This window comes from Catharus ustulatus, chromosome 6 (genome assembly GCF_009819885.2).
Source record: "Catharus ustulatus isolate bCatUst1 chromosome 6, bCatUst1.pri.v2, whole genome shotgun sequence".
NCBI classification, from domain to species: Eukaryota; Metazoa; Chordata; class Aves; order Passeriformes; family Turdidae; genus Catharus; species Catharus ustulatus.
Window position 1 is genome coordinate 57,308,270 of NC_046226.1, and position 17,410 is coordinate 57,325,679.

At 41.3% G+C, this 17,410-nt stretch overlaps 1 protein-coding gene across 10 annotated transcripts in view; it reads left to right on the top strand.

Annotated features, from left to right (window-relative positions):
• NAV2 (neuron navigator 2) overlaps positions 1-17,410 on the top strand; it is a 371,722-nt gene that overhangs the window by 276,748 nt on the left and 77,564 nt on the right. For all 10 annotated transcript variants that reach the window (XM_033061466.2, XM_033061468.1, XM_033061469.1 and 7 more), the window contains 2 exons: positions 2,087-2,482; positions 15,203-15,325. In XM_033061466.2, the coding sequence (XP_032917357.1) occupies positions 2,087-2,482; positions 15,203-15,325 (519 nt within the window). The remainder of the gene's footprint in view (positions 1-2,086; positions 2,483-15,202; positions 15,326-17,410) is intronic.

Consider the following 17,410-nt stretch of genomic DNA (forward strand, 5'->3'; position numbering starts at 1 on the left):
AAAGGTCAATAATAATCACTTCTTTTTAAACTTGTGAGGTGATGCTTGAATGTAAGTTACAGTTTAAAATGTTTCTTCTTACCATTGAGTAACTTCAGGGCATTACATCTCTCTCCCCTATGTGTAATATTTTGTTTAAATAAGAGGAGAACTCTGCTTGACCCACATTATCAAGTGCATAACTTAAATTCCTGACCAAACTTCAGACAAACAAATTTTTCTAATATTGTTAGTCAGCCCCTGAATGTAGCTGCGTTTTCTTTATAAAGAAGCATTTGGAAATCTTCAGCAATATTTAAAATATGCCATAAATAAACAAAGATTGCTATTGCATTTAAACATTATGTGAGTTAGACATTTTCAGTGTTGAACAGAATGTTTAGGAAAATAATCTGACCCCTAATGAGGTTGGGGTCTTACCTAATGCTTGGTGCATTATGTACCCCAGCCCTAAATGAGTTTATTGGGGGAATGCTTTGTATTTTGGCTTTGCATCTGAAACTGAAGCTGAGCTTGCAAAGATGAACTCCCAAATCTGTTTTTCTTTGCAAATTTCAATTAATGTGACATCCCTTTATGGTTTAATTGCTACAACCAGAGAATACTGGTTTTTGGAGTTTACATGTAACATTACATTGAGAATGGTACAATGCTGTTTATTTTTACTAATACCTACAATTAATAAGAAAAGTGGCATTTAGTTGAGCAGGAAAGGAAAAGAGGAGTTTGTGTGGGCAAGAGAAGTTACACCTATGGATTAGCTGCAAAAAAATTAGCTGCAACTCAGTTATGAGTATTCAGGATGTAGTCTTGCAATCTGTATATATCACCTGAAAACTCATGGTATAGTCCTATTTTTAGGGTTTCATAAATAAATATTACCAATATTTTAAAAAATATACATAACTCATGAATATATGAGTAATTTATTGTTTTTTCTGGTTTGAGTTTGAACATCTTCAAAGCAGTTCATAGTTTATTACTGTTTTTTTAATATAGAAAATGTACCCTGAAGGAAAATAAATGATCTTTCTTCTTACTTTTCATTTACTCCTCTTCATGGTGTAGAAATAGCTTCCATTTGGTGCTGGACACATCTCTAGAGTGAAAATTATGAATGCAGACAATGAAAGGAAATATATCAGAAAAACAGAAAAACAGGTTTTCCTTTAGTCAGCTTACTATCCCACTTTTTGCCTAGACTGGCAAAACAATGGTGTAATGGAGTTGTATGTGCTTGAAGATGAGAAAGTTATAATAATAATACAGTAATACAGTAGATAATCCATTTAAAAGTCCTGCTTGAGTCTTTCCATGTGTATGTAGAGCACCTGGTGGCCTGGGTGCAAGAGTTTCTTTGGGAACATGAGAGAAGGACCTGAAAAGTGAAAAGAAAGGATCTCCCCAAGTGTTGCAGCAGTAAATTGTTAGTATTGCTACATACAGTCAGTAACTTGATGAGTGTTCAGGGCCTTGGAAGCAGCTGAAATCTCCTAGTATTCCATGTAAGAGTGACATTTGATCCAATGTTTCTGATGCCTCGGAGTGGCTACCTAGAACAGAGGCTAGACAAGATTAAGAGAATAAAGTGGGTATTTATTAAAGGCCTTCATATGTGGATATCCATCTAAACTAGCAATTATGTGGGTGCCCAGCATCCTGACAGCTCAAAAATGCATCACTTGTACAGAGAGGACTGATCTAAAATGCGAAAAGTTTTACATTTGGGCAGTCAAAGCTCCTGAGAGGGGCTATACCGAAGATGGATGATGGTCACAAGTTTTTCAGGCAGTTATGAGTTTGGTCCATTTACATGTCAGGGCTTGATTTTCCAATTGCAGCTTCAAATAATGGAGTCAGATACCCTCAGTTTGCCCCCCATGACTCACTTTTTGTTTGTACTTTTCGGGGCCTGAGGCTGTAGGGTGTCCTTGAATTTCAGGCCTGGAGGGATTATTTTGTCTGACCAAAATGTGAAGATGGGTAACTAACACTTTATATGGAGTTTAGAGTTGTACACTAAAGCAGTACAGGATGTGAAGCAAACAAAAAATAAAATCCTAAGGCATCACATCTCTCTTTGAAGCACATTGGAGACCACGTTTGACACCAACGTCACCACTGAGATCAGCGGCCGCAGCATCCTCAGCCTGAGCGGGCGGCCGATGCCGCTGTCCTGGCGGCTGGGCCAGTCCAGCCCGCGGCTGCAGGCCGGCGACGCGCCGTCCATGGGCAATGGCTACCCGCCCCGCGCCAACGCCAGCCGCTTCGTCAGCGCCGAGCCGGGCACCGGCCGCTACCTGTACTCAGCACCGCTGCGGCGGCAGCTGGCCACGCACGGCAGCGGCGTCTGCCACGTGGACATCGCGGACAAGGTGGGCGACGACATCGACCTCGAGGGCATCGCCATGGACGCCACCGGCTACATGAGCGACGGCGACGTGCTGGGCAAGAACATCAGGGCTGACGACATCACCAGCGGGTGAGTTAATGCCCTGCTTCTTCTGATTCTTCCCTTCCGTCTATAGCCCTGTTTCCATGATTATTTCAATCAATAAAAGCCAATACCAAAGGTATTTTAATAAGCCTTTGGAGAGGCAGCTCACTATCGCAGAGAGATTTAAATAAAACTCAATTTTGTAAGTCCACGTTAAGAAAATATCCCTAGATATGAAGATATTCTTGCATGTGATTAAACGTTTTTCTGAGTCAAGGCTCATCGTGGTTGCAACATTCACTCGTGCCCACGAGATGGAGGGAGTGAGGCAGGTTTTGTACTTAGCTGAACTCTTTTGCTGCCTGAACTTTGAGGGGCCAGATCACTGGAAGGAAGTGAGTTCGCATCTCTGTGCTATGTAAAATAGTGGTACTTGCTAAGAAACATTTGAAGAACAAGTCAGTGTGCAGAAATATGAAGTGATAGACAATTATTAACAAGGTTTTACATCAACATTTTATCTCTGCCTTGAGTGAAAAAAGCATTTGTTCTTTGCTCCAAACTCAGTATTCATTTCGTCTACTTTCAGTTCCTATTATAAAAGTATTTTTTTATTAGTTCAAATACATTAGCACTGGATTAATGTTAAAAATTATCTTTGAGATTTAAATGGTTTGGTGGGGTTTTTTTGGTTTAGTTTGGTTTTGATTGATGTTTGCTTGTGTGTTGTTTGTTTTTTTGTTGTTGTTTGGTTAGTTTTGTGGCTGTTTGGTTTTGTTTGTTTGTTTGTTTTTTTGTTTGGTTTTGGGGTTTGTTTATTTGTTTGGGGTTTTTTTTTGTGGCCACCCTGCCTGGCTGTTTTGCATTTGCTTTTTTGTTTTTTTGGGGTTTTTTAAATTAGTGACATTTCTAGTGGCATTGGCTTTTTTGAAAGATATAATGTCTCTTACTGGAATCCAGCTGCTGCTGTGTCATCAACTTCACCAGTTCAGTTACACCATCTGGAAGCCTCCATTAATTCTGTCTGTTATGAATATTTGGATATTTTCACACTTTTTGAAAAGTGAGAAACCTTCTTTTTAATGCTTCATTAGGAAGCATACAGTAAAGTAGCTGATGCAAAAACCAGTGTAAAATTTTGTTTCAGATAAAACACCAATCACTGTTGCTACTTTAATAATGCATCAAATCACCAAATCACCTTGTGTTTTCCTCATATAAATCAACTTACACCTGGATTTTTTTACTGTTTATTGTAGTAGCAGTTGGTGCATTTCCTCTGGACTATGAATTCTATTTAAGTTTGTGGCTGTTGGTCTAGAAGTTAGGAAGGTGAATTCTAAGTAGCACCATAAAACACCTTGAATGGTAGTTGAGAATTACCCCTGGCAGAACTGTGTCAGCTCAGTCTTCTGTTGCTCAGAGACGAGCCTCAGTCTTTGCAGATCTTTGCTTAGTGTATAAAATTCAGATTCCAGGTTAAGGAAAAGGAAAAAATAGAAAAGCTGTCAAATTTATTAATTTTATAGCCAGAGAAATCTGTGCCTTCACTCATCTCTGTGTATCATTTCCTTTTCTGTGTCTGGTCATCCTGCAGGGTAAAAATTGGGACTCTCCATAGTCTGACAGTACAAGAGTGGTGTTTAGATTCTGGGTAAGAAAATGGTTTTGCTGGTTGGAACCTCTGTCACCAAAGCAGTGAGTTCTATGCCAAGAATGATTAATATAGCAGAAGAGTCATATACTCTACCCCACCTCACTCCTGGACTTGAGTGTTGGGACATCTTTAACTGAGCATTTGACTCTTTTCCCCACTAGTTTTTAAAGGAGTGAGATACTTGTAGTGGCCACATACTGATAAATGAGATCTCAATTTAAGGTTTTTAGGACAAGAAGTGTGTACAAATACATTTTTCTTCTCCACATCTTTTGCCTTTAGCTACAGAAGTCTGTTTTGCTAAGTAGTGTGAGTTGGTTTATCAATTCGTATAGCACTGTTGGAGTCATTGACTGAGTTCCAAAGACAGAATTGGTATTGTAGGTCAATCCATTGTTGGAAAGATGCAGCTCCATTTCCAGATTTTGGATGGGATTTAGAGATGGGCAGTTTGGGGATTTTCTCCTTGCTACACTCATGGGCATTTGGAGGGAGTGTTGCTGCAAGCAGCCCCACAAGCCTGGGATTGCAGTCTATGGATGGTAATCATGTGAGTGGACTCCTTGAGAAGGGAATATTGCAGTATTAAATTGCAATAACAGCATTCCAGTATTAATGCAGAAGGATGAAAAAATAAGGTTGTTACCTTTGGTGACCCCTAATGACCCTGGGTTGCCATCTCCAGTATGAACAGATGTTTGGTAGCCTGTTCTGTACCCAATGTCTGTTTAATTCAAATAGTAAAAAATAGGATGGCATTGTGTTTTTGTGGGAGAGGAATAATAAACTGCTTAGAAATCAGAGAGGTTGCTTCTAAGGAAAGCATCCATGTGACTTGCTGCAGAACAAATCACCAAGATCAATGGTAGGGCAAACAGGCTCAACATTTCCAGAAGCTGAGCTACACTGTGTGCAGAGCAGCACAAGAGGGTATTTAGTGCATGAATAGCCCTTTATTAGCTGGTATGTGTTTCACTTTGTCATTTTTCAGAATTGCTACAGTCCCAGAGTCTGAAAACCTTGGATCTGTGTTTTCATTGGCAAACTGATAGGGAAGGAAGCCAAAATATTTGTTACAGCCAAAATAAATCCAATAGCCAAGAAAAACTAGTTTACCCTGTGATCCTGGTGCTTTCTCTGAAATGTACTGGGTCATGGGAAGTTTCATTTGGCCTCCCTTAATGAGTCTGCTCAAGCAGAGCTCTGGCAGACACCAGGATTGCTTTCTTAGGGTTAAGGAAGAGCATCATTGCCAAAAGGACAGACAACAGCTCTTAAACTAAGCAAGTCTCCAGGGGGTGGATCAGAGGTAAGAAGTTGCCTTTTTGCAGGGTCTAAAACATAACCCAGTGATGAAGCAACAGGAGTTGGATTTGTGTGAGCTGGGAAGTGAGTCTCCAACCCACTCCTTTTGGTGACTGGCTCAGCTGGAGGCTCAGAGCCTCATTGGAAGATGGCACCTCAGAGCCCAGAATTGTCTCACCTCTCTACCCTAAAGATTGTTCCAGGAGATGTTAATTCTCATGGATTTTTCACATTTGTTCAGAAGGTTTTTGTCCAGTTCAGTCTCCCTCTGACTACTAACATACACATTCCTACTTTTTTTAATGTCATCTTAGCCCCAGTTTTCTCTAATGAGATGTAGAGTTAATTTCCTTTTTATCTCTTACTGGAATGCAGTAACAGGGCTGTTGGTCCAAAAAAAAAGAGCCTTTTATAATTATTTTCTCTTCATTTAATTAATCCTCTGTCTCTGTTTTCATTACCTTAAGTAAGTGTAGAGTTTTCTGTGCAGAATTAACAGTGTGAATATACTGACTAGTGCTGGTCACAAGTTTTCTCAGGAAATGGCTTTAGGTCTGCAAATACACCTTTGTCAAAATCATTTTTTGCAGAAACATGGCTGTTCCAGCTGTGTTCCAACAATGGCCAGGGCACTGTGCTAAAACTCTACTGTGGTTGCAGTGGTTGGTTTTGGGGGTCACATTTTACCATTTTATTAATCACCCCATATTTGATGATTTGGTGGTGATATATTCCCTTTCAGTATCTTTGTTTCCACAACCTCTAAATGTGTTAGCATGCACAATCCTCATGGAGCTGTGGTTGCTTCTTGTTTGTTCAAACTTTTATACTCCTGGGGAGCTGTTTTATGAGCACTGGAAGCAGTTGGATTTGGAGCATGCATGAAGGATGCTAAAAGGGAGAACAGGCCACTTTGAACTGAGGAATCAGACTTTGCCCCTGCTTCTGCTCAGGCCTCAAACTCACCCAGAAGCACTGTGCCCTTCGTGGACCAAAACATCATTGAAATAGAGTTCTGAATTAGGCTTACATGTAGGAGTTACATCTGATGGGAGGCAAAAAGGGAGCTGAAATTGAGGACTGATTTCACTGAATGTGGACGTGTAGTTGGTATTTACAGGATTCTTGCAGCTGTTCCTTGGTTTTGTGCTATTTATCAGTCAGACAGTGACACATTTTCCTCAGATGTCAGGGTCACAGGTGATATAACAGACCTCCCCTAGGGCTGAGGTTTCACAGGAGGAGGACTCCGCAGTTTGCTGCTAATGAGAAATTGTTAATGGTAACACTCCTTCTAAGCTGTCTGTAGCAGGAGTGGTTGCTGCTCCAGGTAACTGGTGGCTGACTGGAAATCAGGAGTGCATGAGCTAACCCTGGGCTGAGTGAATGGGTGCCCTGTGCATTGATTCACTGCTCTGTCTGTAGGCTTTTCTTTCCTACCTTCCATCTTTCTGACCTATTTCTTTCCATAATTATTACCACTGTATTTTTTCTGTTCACTTTGGGTCACAGTGTATTGGTCATTTACTGGACACTGCTCTTTGAATGATATGGTTTTAGCGATAAAGTTTCATCTGAATAGAGTGGATGGTGAAACTGCACTCCTTTTATGGCTCTAACACTTCAACATGACAAAGACTCATTAGGAGGTTTATTTTATTTTTCTTCCATGTTTGAGCAGAGTGTTTATTTGAACTGCCTTTCATCTTGCTAGGGCTGACTATTTCTACACTGCAATCTTTTCAACATATCTATATATGGTAAATGGATAATTAACACAAATAATGAAGGGGTCAGGCAAGCAAACTCAAAAATTTGACTTTCATGAAAAGGGATCAGGAAACATTAACTTCTGACTTTACAGCAAACAAGGTTGCAGTTGAGTTTGGATTTAAACTCAGAGTTGACTTGGTGCTGTAAAAATGAAAAGAAAAAATTATGGCAGTGTTTAAATAAAGATAGTATTCTTATTCCAAGAACTGTATTTGCAGTTCTTTGCAGGAGATGTGAGTAGGATATTACACAACTATATTCAATATTATTAATTTTGTATATTGTTTTAAGTATTCTGAAATATTGCACTCACTTCAGGAGTAGTTCTTGTGTCAGCTTCATCAATAAAACATTGTTTATCATTTATCTCAAATAGTATTTCAGATCAAATACTCTCATAGAATTTCTTGCAGTGTGATTCAGCGTAGGAAGACAATGTAGGCCTAAGAGTTCTAACCTCATACATCAGCTTTTTTTCTGCAATATAATGGTAAAATTCTCATGTTAGGTAGTGTTAATAAAATGAATGCAATAGCTGTGCTGTTTTGTATTTTTGGTTACTTCTACACACTGAACTATTGCTAATAATTATCAAAATACAATTTAATACCAGTTTTCCAATTCTGGGCTTCTTTCTGTGAACTGCTGCATCAGTACATCGACCTGCCAACAGATTGTTGTAATTTGAGTGAAGGGACAGCTTCTAAAGGACAAAATATGGTCCCAGTCCAGGGCTAGCCAGTAGAGGGGGATGCAGTCATTCACACTGTGTCAATGTGGATCATTGCAAGAAGAGACTCGGCACGAGGGAATAATCCAAAGTTGCTGTGGAGTTGTTCTGCTGCTAACACTGCTGAGAGCCTCTGGAGAAGCTGCAGCCCCAGCCCCTCCTTAATCCTGTTTGGTCACAGGTCATTCCTCTCCTGAACAGAATTGAAGAGAGTGATGAAAAATGGATCATTTTTTCTGTTGCTTAGTTATGTGATTTTCATTGAAACAGACTCTGAGAAAGAATTTAAACATTGCAATCAAAATTGGCATGTGCAAAGCCCCGTTGAAAACTGTCTGATTCTGGTGGGCATTCAGCTGGCTTCAGGCCAGCAGAGGCTGGTGGTGGTGATGCTTGGTGGGTGTGGATGTTGTCCTCTCTTCAGTAATGAGTTTCCACTGTGCTTCCCTGGGGTCTGGAATGGCATTTGCACGCCTGAAAGGATTGACCTCTTGAGTGTTTTCCAGTCTGACTCCAGCTCAGTCTGTCAGGGCTGACTGGATTTTAAAAAGAGTTTTAAAAGCAATGGTGGATCAGGCCTCCTCCTTGAGGTGAAGGTGAATTTGTGGTTGAGGTGCCCTTGGTTGACAGGTGGAGTGAGTGTTGGAAGGAGGATCATACACTGAGGATTCTCCCCTGGAACAGGAATGGCTGCAGCCATATGAGAGACACTTCCTTTCAGTACAATATTCTTTTAAATATTGACAGCTTCTTTTTGACTACGTGTATCTAAGACTGCTCATTGCACAGCAAACCAGTTTCTTCAAAAGCTCTGTCAGAAGGTGTCGTTCTGGATGTGGGGATGTGTAGGAGCAGCAGCCACCCAACTCCCTTACAGGGTGCACTGTCCTTGGAATTCCTTGCCTGCAGACTGCTTGAAGCTGAGAAGACATAGGGAAAAAAAATAGACTTGGACAGCATTGTCCAAAAATTATTTGATGGCTGCTGAAGGATTTATGTGCCAGGCAGCTTTAAAACATCTCCAGACAGAAGAGTATTAATTTCACAGAAGCCACTTATTTCTGCAGTTTTTTGTTTGTTTTGTTTTGTTTTTTTTTTTTTTTTGTTGTTGTTGTTGTTGTTTGGTGTTTTTTTTTTCCCTATGGAAAAAGGCCTGAGCATTAAGTAGTTAGTGGGATGAACTCGTTTTGCTTCCAGACTCGTTTGAACAAAGTGAATAAGCAGCACCATTCATACTATTAGTGATTTACACGTGCAGGCTTCTCTAAATAAACTATGAAACTAATATATAATTACTAAGTTTTGCATAATCCCGTTTTTCCTGTTTTACCTCTTAGTGGGACAGGTATCTCCTTTGCAGCAGTGATTAGAATTTTTGAATCTGCAAGTAATTTGTTCAGGTCTTACTCCTTGTTTGGGTTAAGCATCCACAAAACAATTAGTAGATCATTCATTAGTTTGTTAATTATAAATACAGTAAATTCACGAATACAAGCCGCACTGACTATAAGCCGCATCTCTGGGTGTTGGCAAATATTTTGGTTTTTGTCCATAGATAAGCCGCACACGAATATAAGCCGCTCTGTCGTTCGCAGCGAGGACCCGCGTGCAATTAGTAACAGAACCGCGGGAGGGCGGGGTTTACTGGCTGAGCTAAGGCTGTGCAGGCTCGGCCCGCTAGGGGCCGCTGACGGGGCCAGGTGGTCCAGCATGGTGCTGCAGCTCGGGGCCGGCCGCCGCTGCCACTGGGCTCGGTCACCCCGGGTCGGCGCTGCCCCGCGGTGGCAGGCAGGGACGGAGCTTCCCCTGCTCCTACGGCAGCGGCGGCGGGCGGGGAGGGAGCTTTCCCGCGCCCGTGGCGCCGGCGGCGGGCAGGGACGGAGTTTCCCCGCTCCTGCCGGGGCGGCGGCGGGCGGGGACAAAGCACCCCGTCGGCTCCCCGAGCCGCGGCAATGGCTGCGCGGGGCTCCCGTCGGCTCCCCGGGCCGCAGCAATGGCGGCGGGCGCTTCCCCCCCCCTCCCTGGGCCGCAGCAATGGCGGCGCCGGCTTCCCCCCCCTCCCCGGGCCGCAGCAATGGCGGCGCCGGCTTCCCCCCCCTCCCCGGGCCGCAGCAATGGTGGTGCGGGCTTCCCCCCCCCTCCCCGGGCCGCAGCAATGGCGGCGCGGGCTTCCCCCCCCCTCCCCGGGCCGCGGTAGGGGCGGCCCGGGTCCCCCCTCTCCTCCCCGGGCCGCGGCAATGGCGGCGCCGGGCCCCCCCCCTCTCTCCCCTGGGCTGTGGCAGAGGAGGAAAGAGAGCTCTCCCGCCTCTCTCCCCGCCCCCCGTGCTGCCTACAGGGAGCCAGGCTCCACCCGCGGTGCAACAAAGTAGCGATTTGTAACAATCGCAAAATGCCGACTTTGCAGCTGCTCGGCTCAGCACTCTGGCAGGCACTTCTGAGGTTGTATTAGCCGCTCCTGATTATTAGCCGCATTTCCGGTTTAGGAGCAAAATCTTAGTCAAATTGGTGCGGCTTGTATTCGTGAAATTACTGTAGTTACTGATTATGAGTAAAAGTCTACTCATTTATAAATTACAGACTACCCTAAATATAAATTAATTTTTATTATTTGAGCAATAGGTTTGCCCTTCTATGAACCTGAACTGTAATGTTTAGTCGAATATTAGGGATTTGGGCATTGTATTAGGAGTCCCTACGTATTAGGAGTCCCTACCTACAAGCTCAGGACCTAATCCTGTTCTTGAATGTTTTTGTTGAAATTCACTAGGATCAATAATGGAATTTAAACCAACCACAGGCTTGTAGGTAGGATTTGTGTCCAACTCTTTGGCTAGAGAGATCAGGTACCTATCAAATACTGATTCAGGTCAGGAAAAAATAGTGATTGGAAAGACTTTGGGGGATATAAACATGAGAAAGCCCATATGGTCTAATGCCAGTGTTATGATGAAAAATGCAGATCAAACTGATGCTAAACTGAGAAATTTGCAGTTGTCATCATCCAGCTGTTAGAGTAGCATTTCTTTTTAAGTCAGATTTAGGACATACTTGTAGTTGCAATAACAGGGGGGTTTTGATCCCAATCAGTATTTCAGAAACAGCACTGGAGAATTCTCTTCTGTGGGTGTTAGCAACTGGCAAAGTTAGAGTTGCTCTTTGATACTCAGAGCTCATTAAGCCTCTTGATCTCATTTAACTGACTGTAATGACAAGACAGATGAAGCCAAGTGAAAATAGAGATTTAAAGGAAAGCCTTAAGGATAACAGTTACTGCTACATCAATAAGAGAACTTTTCCTCTTGTTGAAGCAGATGTTAATGTGTGAAATAATTCCCTCAAGCTTTTTGTTCCTTAAAGTTTTGAGCTCTTAGGTTGCTAGGCAAGTCCTCTGCCCAGGAGACACTTGAGCAGCTATTTCCACACCAGCCTGTAATCCAAAGCACCAAGAGGAAGGCAGGAGCACCTGAGTGCCAGAGTCAGGTCCCATTCAAGGCTGTTCTCCTGCTTGTGGGATTAGGATTTTGGAGCTACAGAAACCTGAGCAAGTCAGGATAGGCTTGCCTGGTCTGTTGTGTGTTGTTGATTTACCTGCTGCTCCTTCTCTTCCTAACCCTTAAGTAAAGAATGCTTTTCCCTTGGCTATCTATTTTTGAACTTTAAAAATTCATATTCATGCCTTAAGGAGTAAAATGAATATATATGAAGTGGTAGAGTTGTCAGACCATAAAAGTAAGTGTCTGTTGGCTAGCTGTATCTGTCAGTAAGTAGGTAGTGCAGACAGAATTCAAGTGATTCAGACCACTGGATTTTGCTGATCCTTGGCATGATCTATTCCTGTTTCCTCAGCGTGCTTTTCAGGAAAGGGAAATAAATCACTTCAGCATCAGAAATATCCTAAAAATATTATACTTGGAAGGCCTTGTTACAACACTCAAAATTTCAGAGGCACAGAAAGGGTGTATTTGGCTAAAGAAATGAGAAGCTTAGAGGTCCAGGTTGTCCAAAGCAAATTACTTTATGCCTGTAATGCAGGGCAGGGAGCCACTTTCTAATAGGAAAAAAGTGTTACCTAGAAAGTGGGCTAGAAGTCGTAACTGTATGTTAGAAATGCATAATACTGCTCTTGTTTAACCTGAGTCTTTTCATATTGAGAGAAATTTGATTATTTTCTTTCCTTGCTGATGAAGAGCGAAGCTATAGCGATGAATGTTTGTACATTAATTCCTGGAAAGATCAGAAACTCCTTTTAACCAACCTCATCACTGTTTCAGTGTCCATTCATTAAATATTATTATATTTGGCTTCATTAAAGGCAGTCACTCCCCTGGCTGTTGGTACCATTCATAAAGCATGCGTGAGATTAAATTTTTTGTACAGTTTACCTATCTCTATAAAAGTCAGAGTCTGGGTACTATGCTTTTCCCCAGATCATATATTAAAACTTTTTCTTATTTTGGGGCAGGTAAAAGACTATACCTAAGTCCTGTTTGTTTTGCACTGAGTGTGCTTGCAGAATTCTTAGCAGTCATGAAACTAGCAAGGCTTTTAGTGTAAATTCGTCGTGATTTTTAATATGAAAAGTCAGATAAATTACACTTAGGCCTAGCACAGTTGTTTGGACTGCAATGTGTCATTGTAGAGGAGAGGCCAATTTTCTTGGATTCTACATTGTGTGGATGTGATAGGACAACAAATTGCAATAATTCTGAGTACTGTTACAGTTATATACAGGATAATATTTCCTTGGTCTTATTTCCCCCTGAGTATAACACTGGAAGATTTTCTACAGAAAAATATGCCTTTGTTATATTCTCCTTTCCCATAAAGCAATAATCTGCAGCAATCATAATGTATTCGTAAGGGCAAGACAGTTTCTTAAAGCTGAGACAATTGAAGTTTGAAGGGATGGAGAGGAAGGAAAAGAAAGCAATGGCTGGAGGTTTGTGGAACCTGGAGCTTTGAATCTCCTCTGCACTAACCAATGGATAGAAAAGCAGGGTTTTTTTCATTTATTTTAAAGTGTATTTATTTTAAATGTGTTTTTCTCCCCAGACTTTAGAAGTTAGTGCCTTTCCTTCTTCCTTCACCTTGCTGTTGCATGGTGACTTCAGGCATCATTGCTTTCTGAATTAAGCGTTCTGGGGTAGAGGATATTGTGTGAAATAAAAATAAGATATAAAGCTTTCAAACTGTGATTACACAAGCCTGTTTCAAAATAAAAAAGTCTATCCTGTGTTGTTCTGGCATGTAAGAAACTTGTCTTATTGGTATGGGGGGGGAAAAGTCATCATTTATGGCTATGCTTTTTCACATAGACTTGTATAGAAAAGTGTCATGATCTAGTTGTCAGAGATGCCAAAGACATCCAGTGTCCATGTAAGATTTATCAGTACTTGAAACCAATTTTTAAAATTTGAGCTACTGCATTGTTATTTTAATCTTTTAGCTTACTGGGCTTCTGTGTAGAAGATTAAATACACTGATGCTGGTGAAAAGGCATTGATTTCAGCATGGCTCACTTTTAAGAGTACTATATTTATTTCCACACATTCTGAGTGATAGGTATGAAAAGCAATCTATTTCAGCTGTAACAAATCTTTTTATCAAAGGACCAATATGCCAGGAATCTGACAGCAAAGCCAGAAGCTGCATTTTCCAGCACACGTGAAAGAGTATTCCTGCAGAAACTTTTTTTCGTGTGCAAACAAGTAGCTGCAGTAAACCAATTCATATATGTACATTAGATGTTTTTGCAAATACTCTTTGCATGTTTGTATAACACTATGGTCCAAAGCTCCACTTTTCTCTTCTTCTCCTTTATTTTACTACCTTAAGGAAAAAACATATTCTTCCACGATAAAATATTTATAAACTGTCAAACACAAATTAGAATGCCAAACTTAAGACAAATTCTACATGCTACGGTACAATTGCTCCTTGTGCTTTTTACAATCTTTGTTTATGAGTTGGGAGAATCCCCCAAGATTTGCTAAATAGGCAATACTCCTGTGTCTGACTTGATGGTCTTGGCAACCTCTTTGTTAGACTCCACAGAGACTCCTGGGCTGCTGCTGGGATGACTCTGTACAGATTTAGACATGGAGCTACAGTGCTAATCAACAGATTGGGCAAGGCTTCCCAACTGCTCAAATCAAATTTGGGTTGGGTAAAGCACATGTGCACAGTAAGATCTTGCCAGCAGAGACACTTCTGCCTGCAGCTCGGGGCATCGGAGCATCTCTCCTTTCCTGCTGTGGGTGAGAGCATCTCACTATCAGGGAGAATGCTGTGTGCTTTCTTGAGCTGTGGGAAGGTGTCCTGAGTATCTGGATATTGTTCTGTGTTCTGCTGTCAATTTGCTAAGAGTGGCTAGTGCAGTACTGTCAGTTCTTGTCTTGGCAGGGTATGGTGTCCAGCAGTGTGCTGGAAACGGTGACCGTAGTGCCAGGGTTGTTGGGGTTATTTCAGACTCAGGTGTGTGAAAATCTTCATGGTGTGTTTCCTCAGCTGTCAGTGTTGCTCACATAGACCTACACGAACTGATGAACTGTTGGTGGTAACACAGGGCTTGCTCCATGCCATTGCTCGCCATATATCATTTCTGTTCAATTTAACATTAATTTTTCATTTGTCTAAACCATAAAGTAAGAAATGTTCTATCTTAGCAATGTATGAAGTATCATATGTACATCTGACACTTCTTCATGCCTAAGAATAATAACAGTAAATAATAATTTTTAAATGCAGGTGTCTCTAGGTCACAGTTGCAGCCAGAGTAGAATATAGGAACCAAAATAAGATTGGAAAAAACTTTTCATCCATGACGATTTCAGTAGCATGTGGAATACTTTGAGTTTACTGTTCATTGACAAAATCTAGGGATTAAGTCAATGTGATTTTTGCAGTTAATTTTTAAAAGATTTGAAATTTTGACTGTGTTTTAGCCAGCCCATGCAGAATAATTCAAGGCAGTATAAACCATGTATTTTAGATAAGAAGGGATCATTAGTGATAGCATTCACAAACATTAAATTAATTCCATATAGGTATCTTAATGAAAGTTAAGTTTTCTTTCACACATTTATGTTGAAATTCGACTCTCAATGATGAGAGATCATGCAAGGTGTAATGGAGAATGATCACAGGTGAAGGATACCTCTGATCTCATCAAGAATGACATTTTCCATGCTACTAATTTCGTGTAACATCCTTAACTTAGAAACGGGGAAACTGCAACACGGATGCTGGGATAACATGTGAGTTTTTCATTGCGATACTGAACATGGGATTTTGTTGTCAGGTACCTGACGGACGGCGGGCTGGGGCTGTACACGCGGCGGCTGAACCGGCTGCCCGACAGCATGGCCACGGTGCGGGAGACGCTGCAGCGCAGCACGGCGCTGGGGCTCGGCGACGCCGACAGGTATGGAGGGGCTGAGCACCCCTGGCAATCCAGGCACTCTATGCATGTATTGCAATTGCTCCAGAGTATTTTAGGTTCTGTGCTCATGGAGGTGTCAGGAGAAATGCTGGGTTTACATCTCCTGAGTGCTTTGACGGAATTTTCCCTACGTTTTTGTGGATGGGAGGCAACAGTGTTAAACTCCTGTTTTAGTAGTGTTTGAAATAGAAAGGACTGAATTCTCTCCCCATGTTCATTGATTCTCCTCCAATTCTAGTGATTCAATGTGAACAGTCAAGGCCAAATGTCATGAATTAAGGGACTGGAAATCCATGATTTATGGGAGTGCAGTCACAAAGGAATGCAGTGAAATAATCTGTTAATCTTGATATAAATGGGTCATATACTGGTGCTTTTAATAAGGCCGGCACATAGCTGCTTCTTTTCCTTCTAAAGCCTGATCAGTGTTAGTGTTGATGCAGTAAGTGACCTTTTTCTTCCATGATGTATAAAACAATGAATTTTGAGGTACACATTCCAATTTTTGAACTAAAAGTTTTTTCTCTTTTTGCTATCTGTAAGTCATTCCCAGGACATAATGCACTTGACTGAGCTTGATATTATTATTGATACTTTCTTTATAGTGGTATATCACTAAAGAAACACAAGTGATGGAGAATCTAGCCTTGTTTGCTAAGCAAACTAAATCTAAATCTGCCAAGATTTAGAACTAAATCTGCTTTGGCGTCCTCATGATATTACTAAAGAGCAGGATGTCAAATCTAAACAAAAGAACTAAAACCTCTCAGAGAATCCCAGCTCAGTTCGAATTACAGGTCAGCATATGCTTGTCAGTTGTAAAATATGCCTGGATTTTTCCAGGAGCTCATATCTCTTTCTGAAATTTGCAGCTTGAAACCCAACCAGCACTCACTGCTTGGTCCTGTGGGTGAGGGTGTTTCCACCTTGTAATGCAACTGGAGACGAATCAAATGTCATCCTCTCCAAGAGCTGCTGTGCTTTCTGAACATTGCCACAGAGTAGTAAAAGCTTCTGTTTAAAATTCAGCATTTGTTCTAAGATAAAGTATGTTGTTGTTTAAGTAAACAGCTTTCTGGAGAGACTGTGATACATTCCTGTCATTGGTTCCTTCCCCCACCCAATATTTTCTGTGCTTGCAACACATTCTGTTTGTTGAGCTCCTTCACTAAAGATACCACACATCAGGCACCAATTAGGAACATTTGACAAGAGGGATTATTTGTGTGTTTAAATGTATTCCACCTAGAATGGGGCTGTGACCCACTGAAATGCAATCCCTAGGTTGTCAGTTGTTTCAGCTTTGAAAATCATCCTTTCAGTTCACTTCATTTATACACAATTAAGACTCTGGAGTGGCAGAAAAATTACCCTTGGCCCCAGGGCTGGTGATACTGTGATGTGTTGCTTTGATTTATTCTTCTGTATTTAGAATATAATGCCTTATGCAGGAGATGAGGGGTTTCTGACAGTAGGGCAGTGATTTAAAAATATCTCCTCTTTTTGCTTGCTGGGTGACCAAGATGTGCGGTTTAAACAAAAAATTGATCTTAGCTCATGGAGTTTTCTGGGATGAAAAAGGGCATAAGGAAAAGGAACAAAACTGTGCAGTAATTATTTTCTTCATTCTGTGAGGTAGTGAGCAGAGGTGCTGAGTTACTCTATCGGTACATGCAGAAAACATATTAAGATTCTATTTAACTTGTTCAAAGCAGATGTTATCTGAATGCATGGGAGAACAAGTGTGAAAGACTGTGAACCTGAGAGCATGAGGTTAATCATTAAAAAGTTATCAGAGGAATTTTTGCTATATGCTAGCTTGTTTAGTTTCTTATGCTATTAATTGTAGAAGTTTAGTTGTGAAGCTTTTACTCATTGGCTCTGGTAAGGTAAAGCACTGACCCTACAAGGTACATTTTCCCCTGCAGCAGGGAAATCCAAACAAGGGCATTGAATTTTATACTTGCTTGCAAGGTTAATGGAATCATTGCACAACATAGCTGAGCTTACTTTTTGACTTCAAGATAATTCCAGTTTGTCTAGAGCAGAGGCATTTTAAATCAAAAA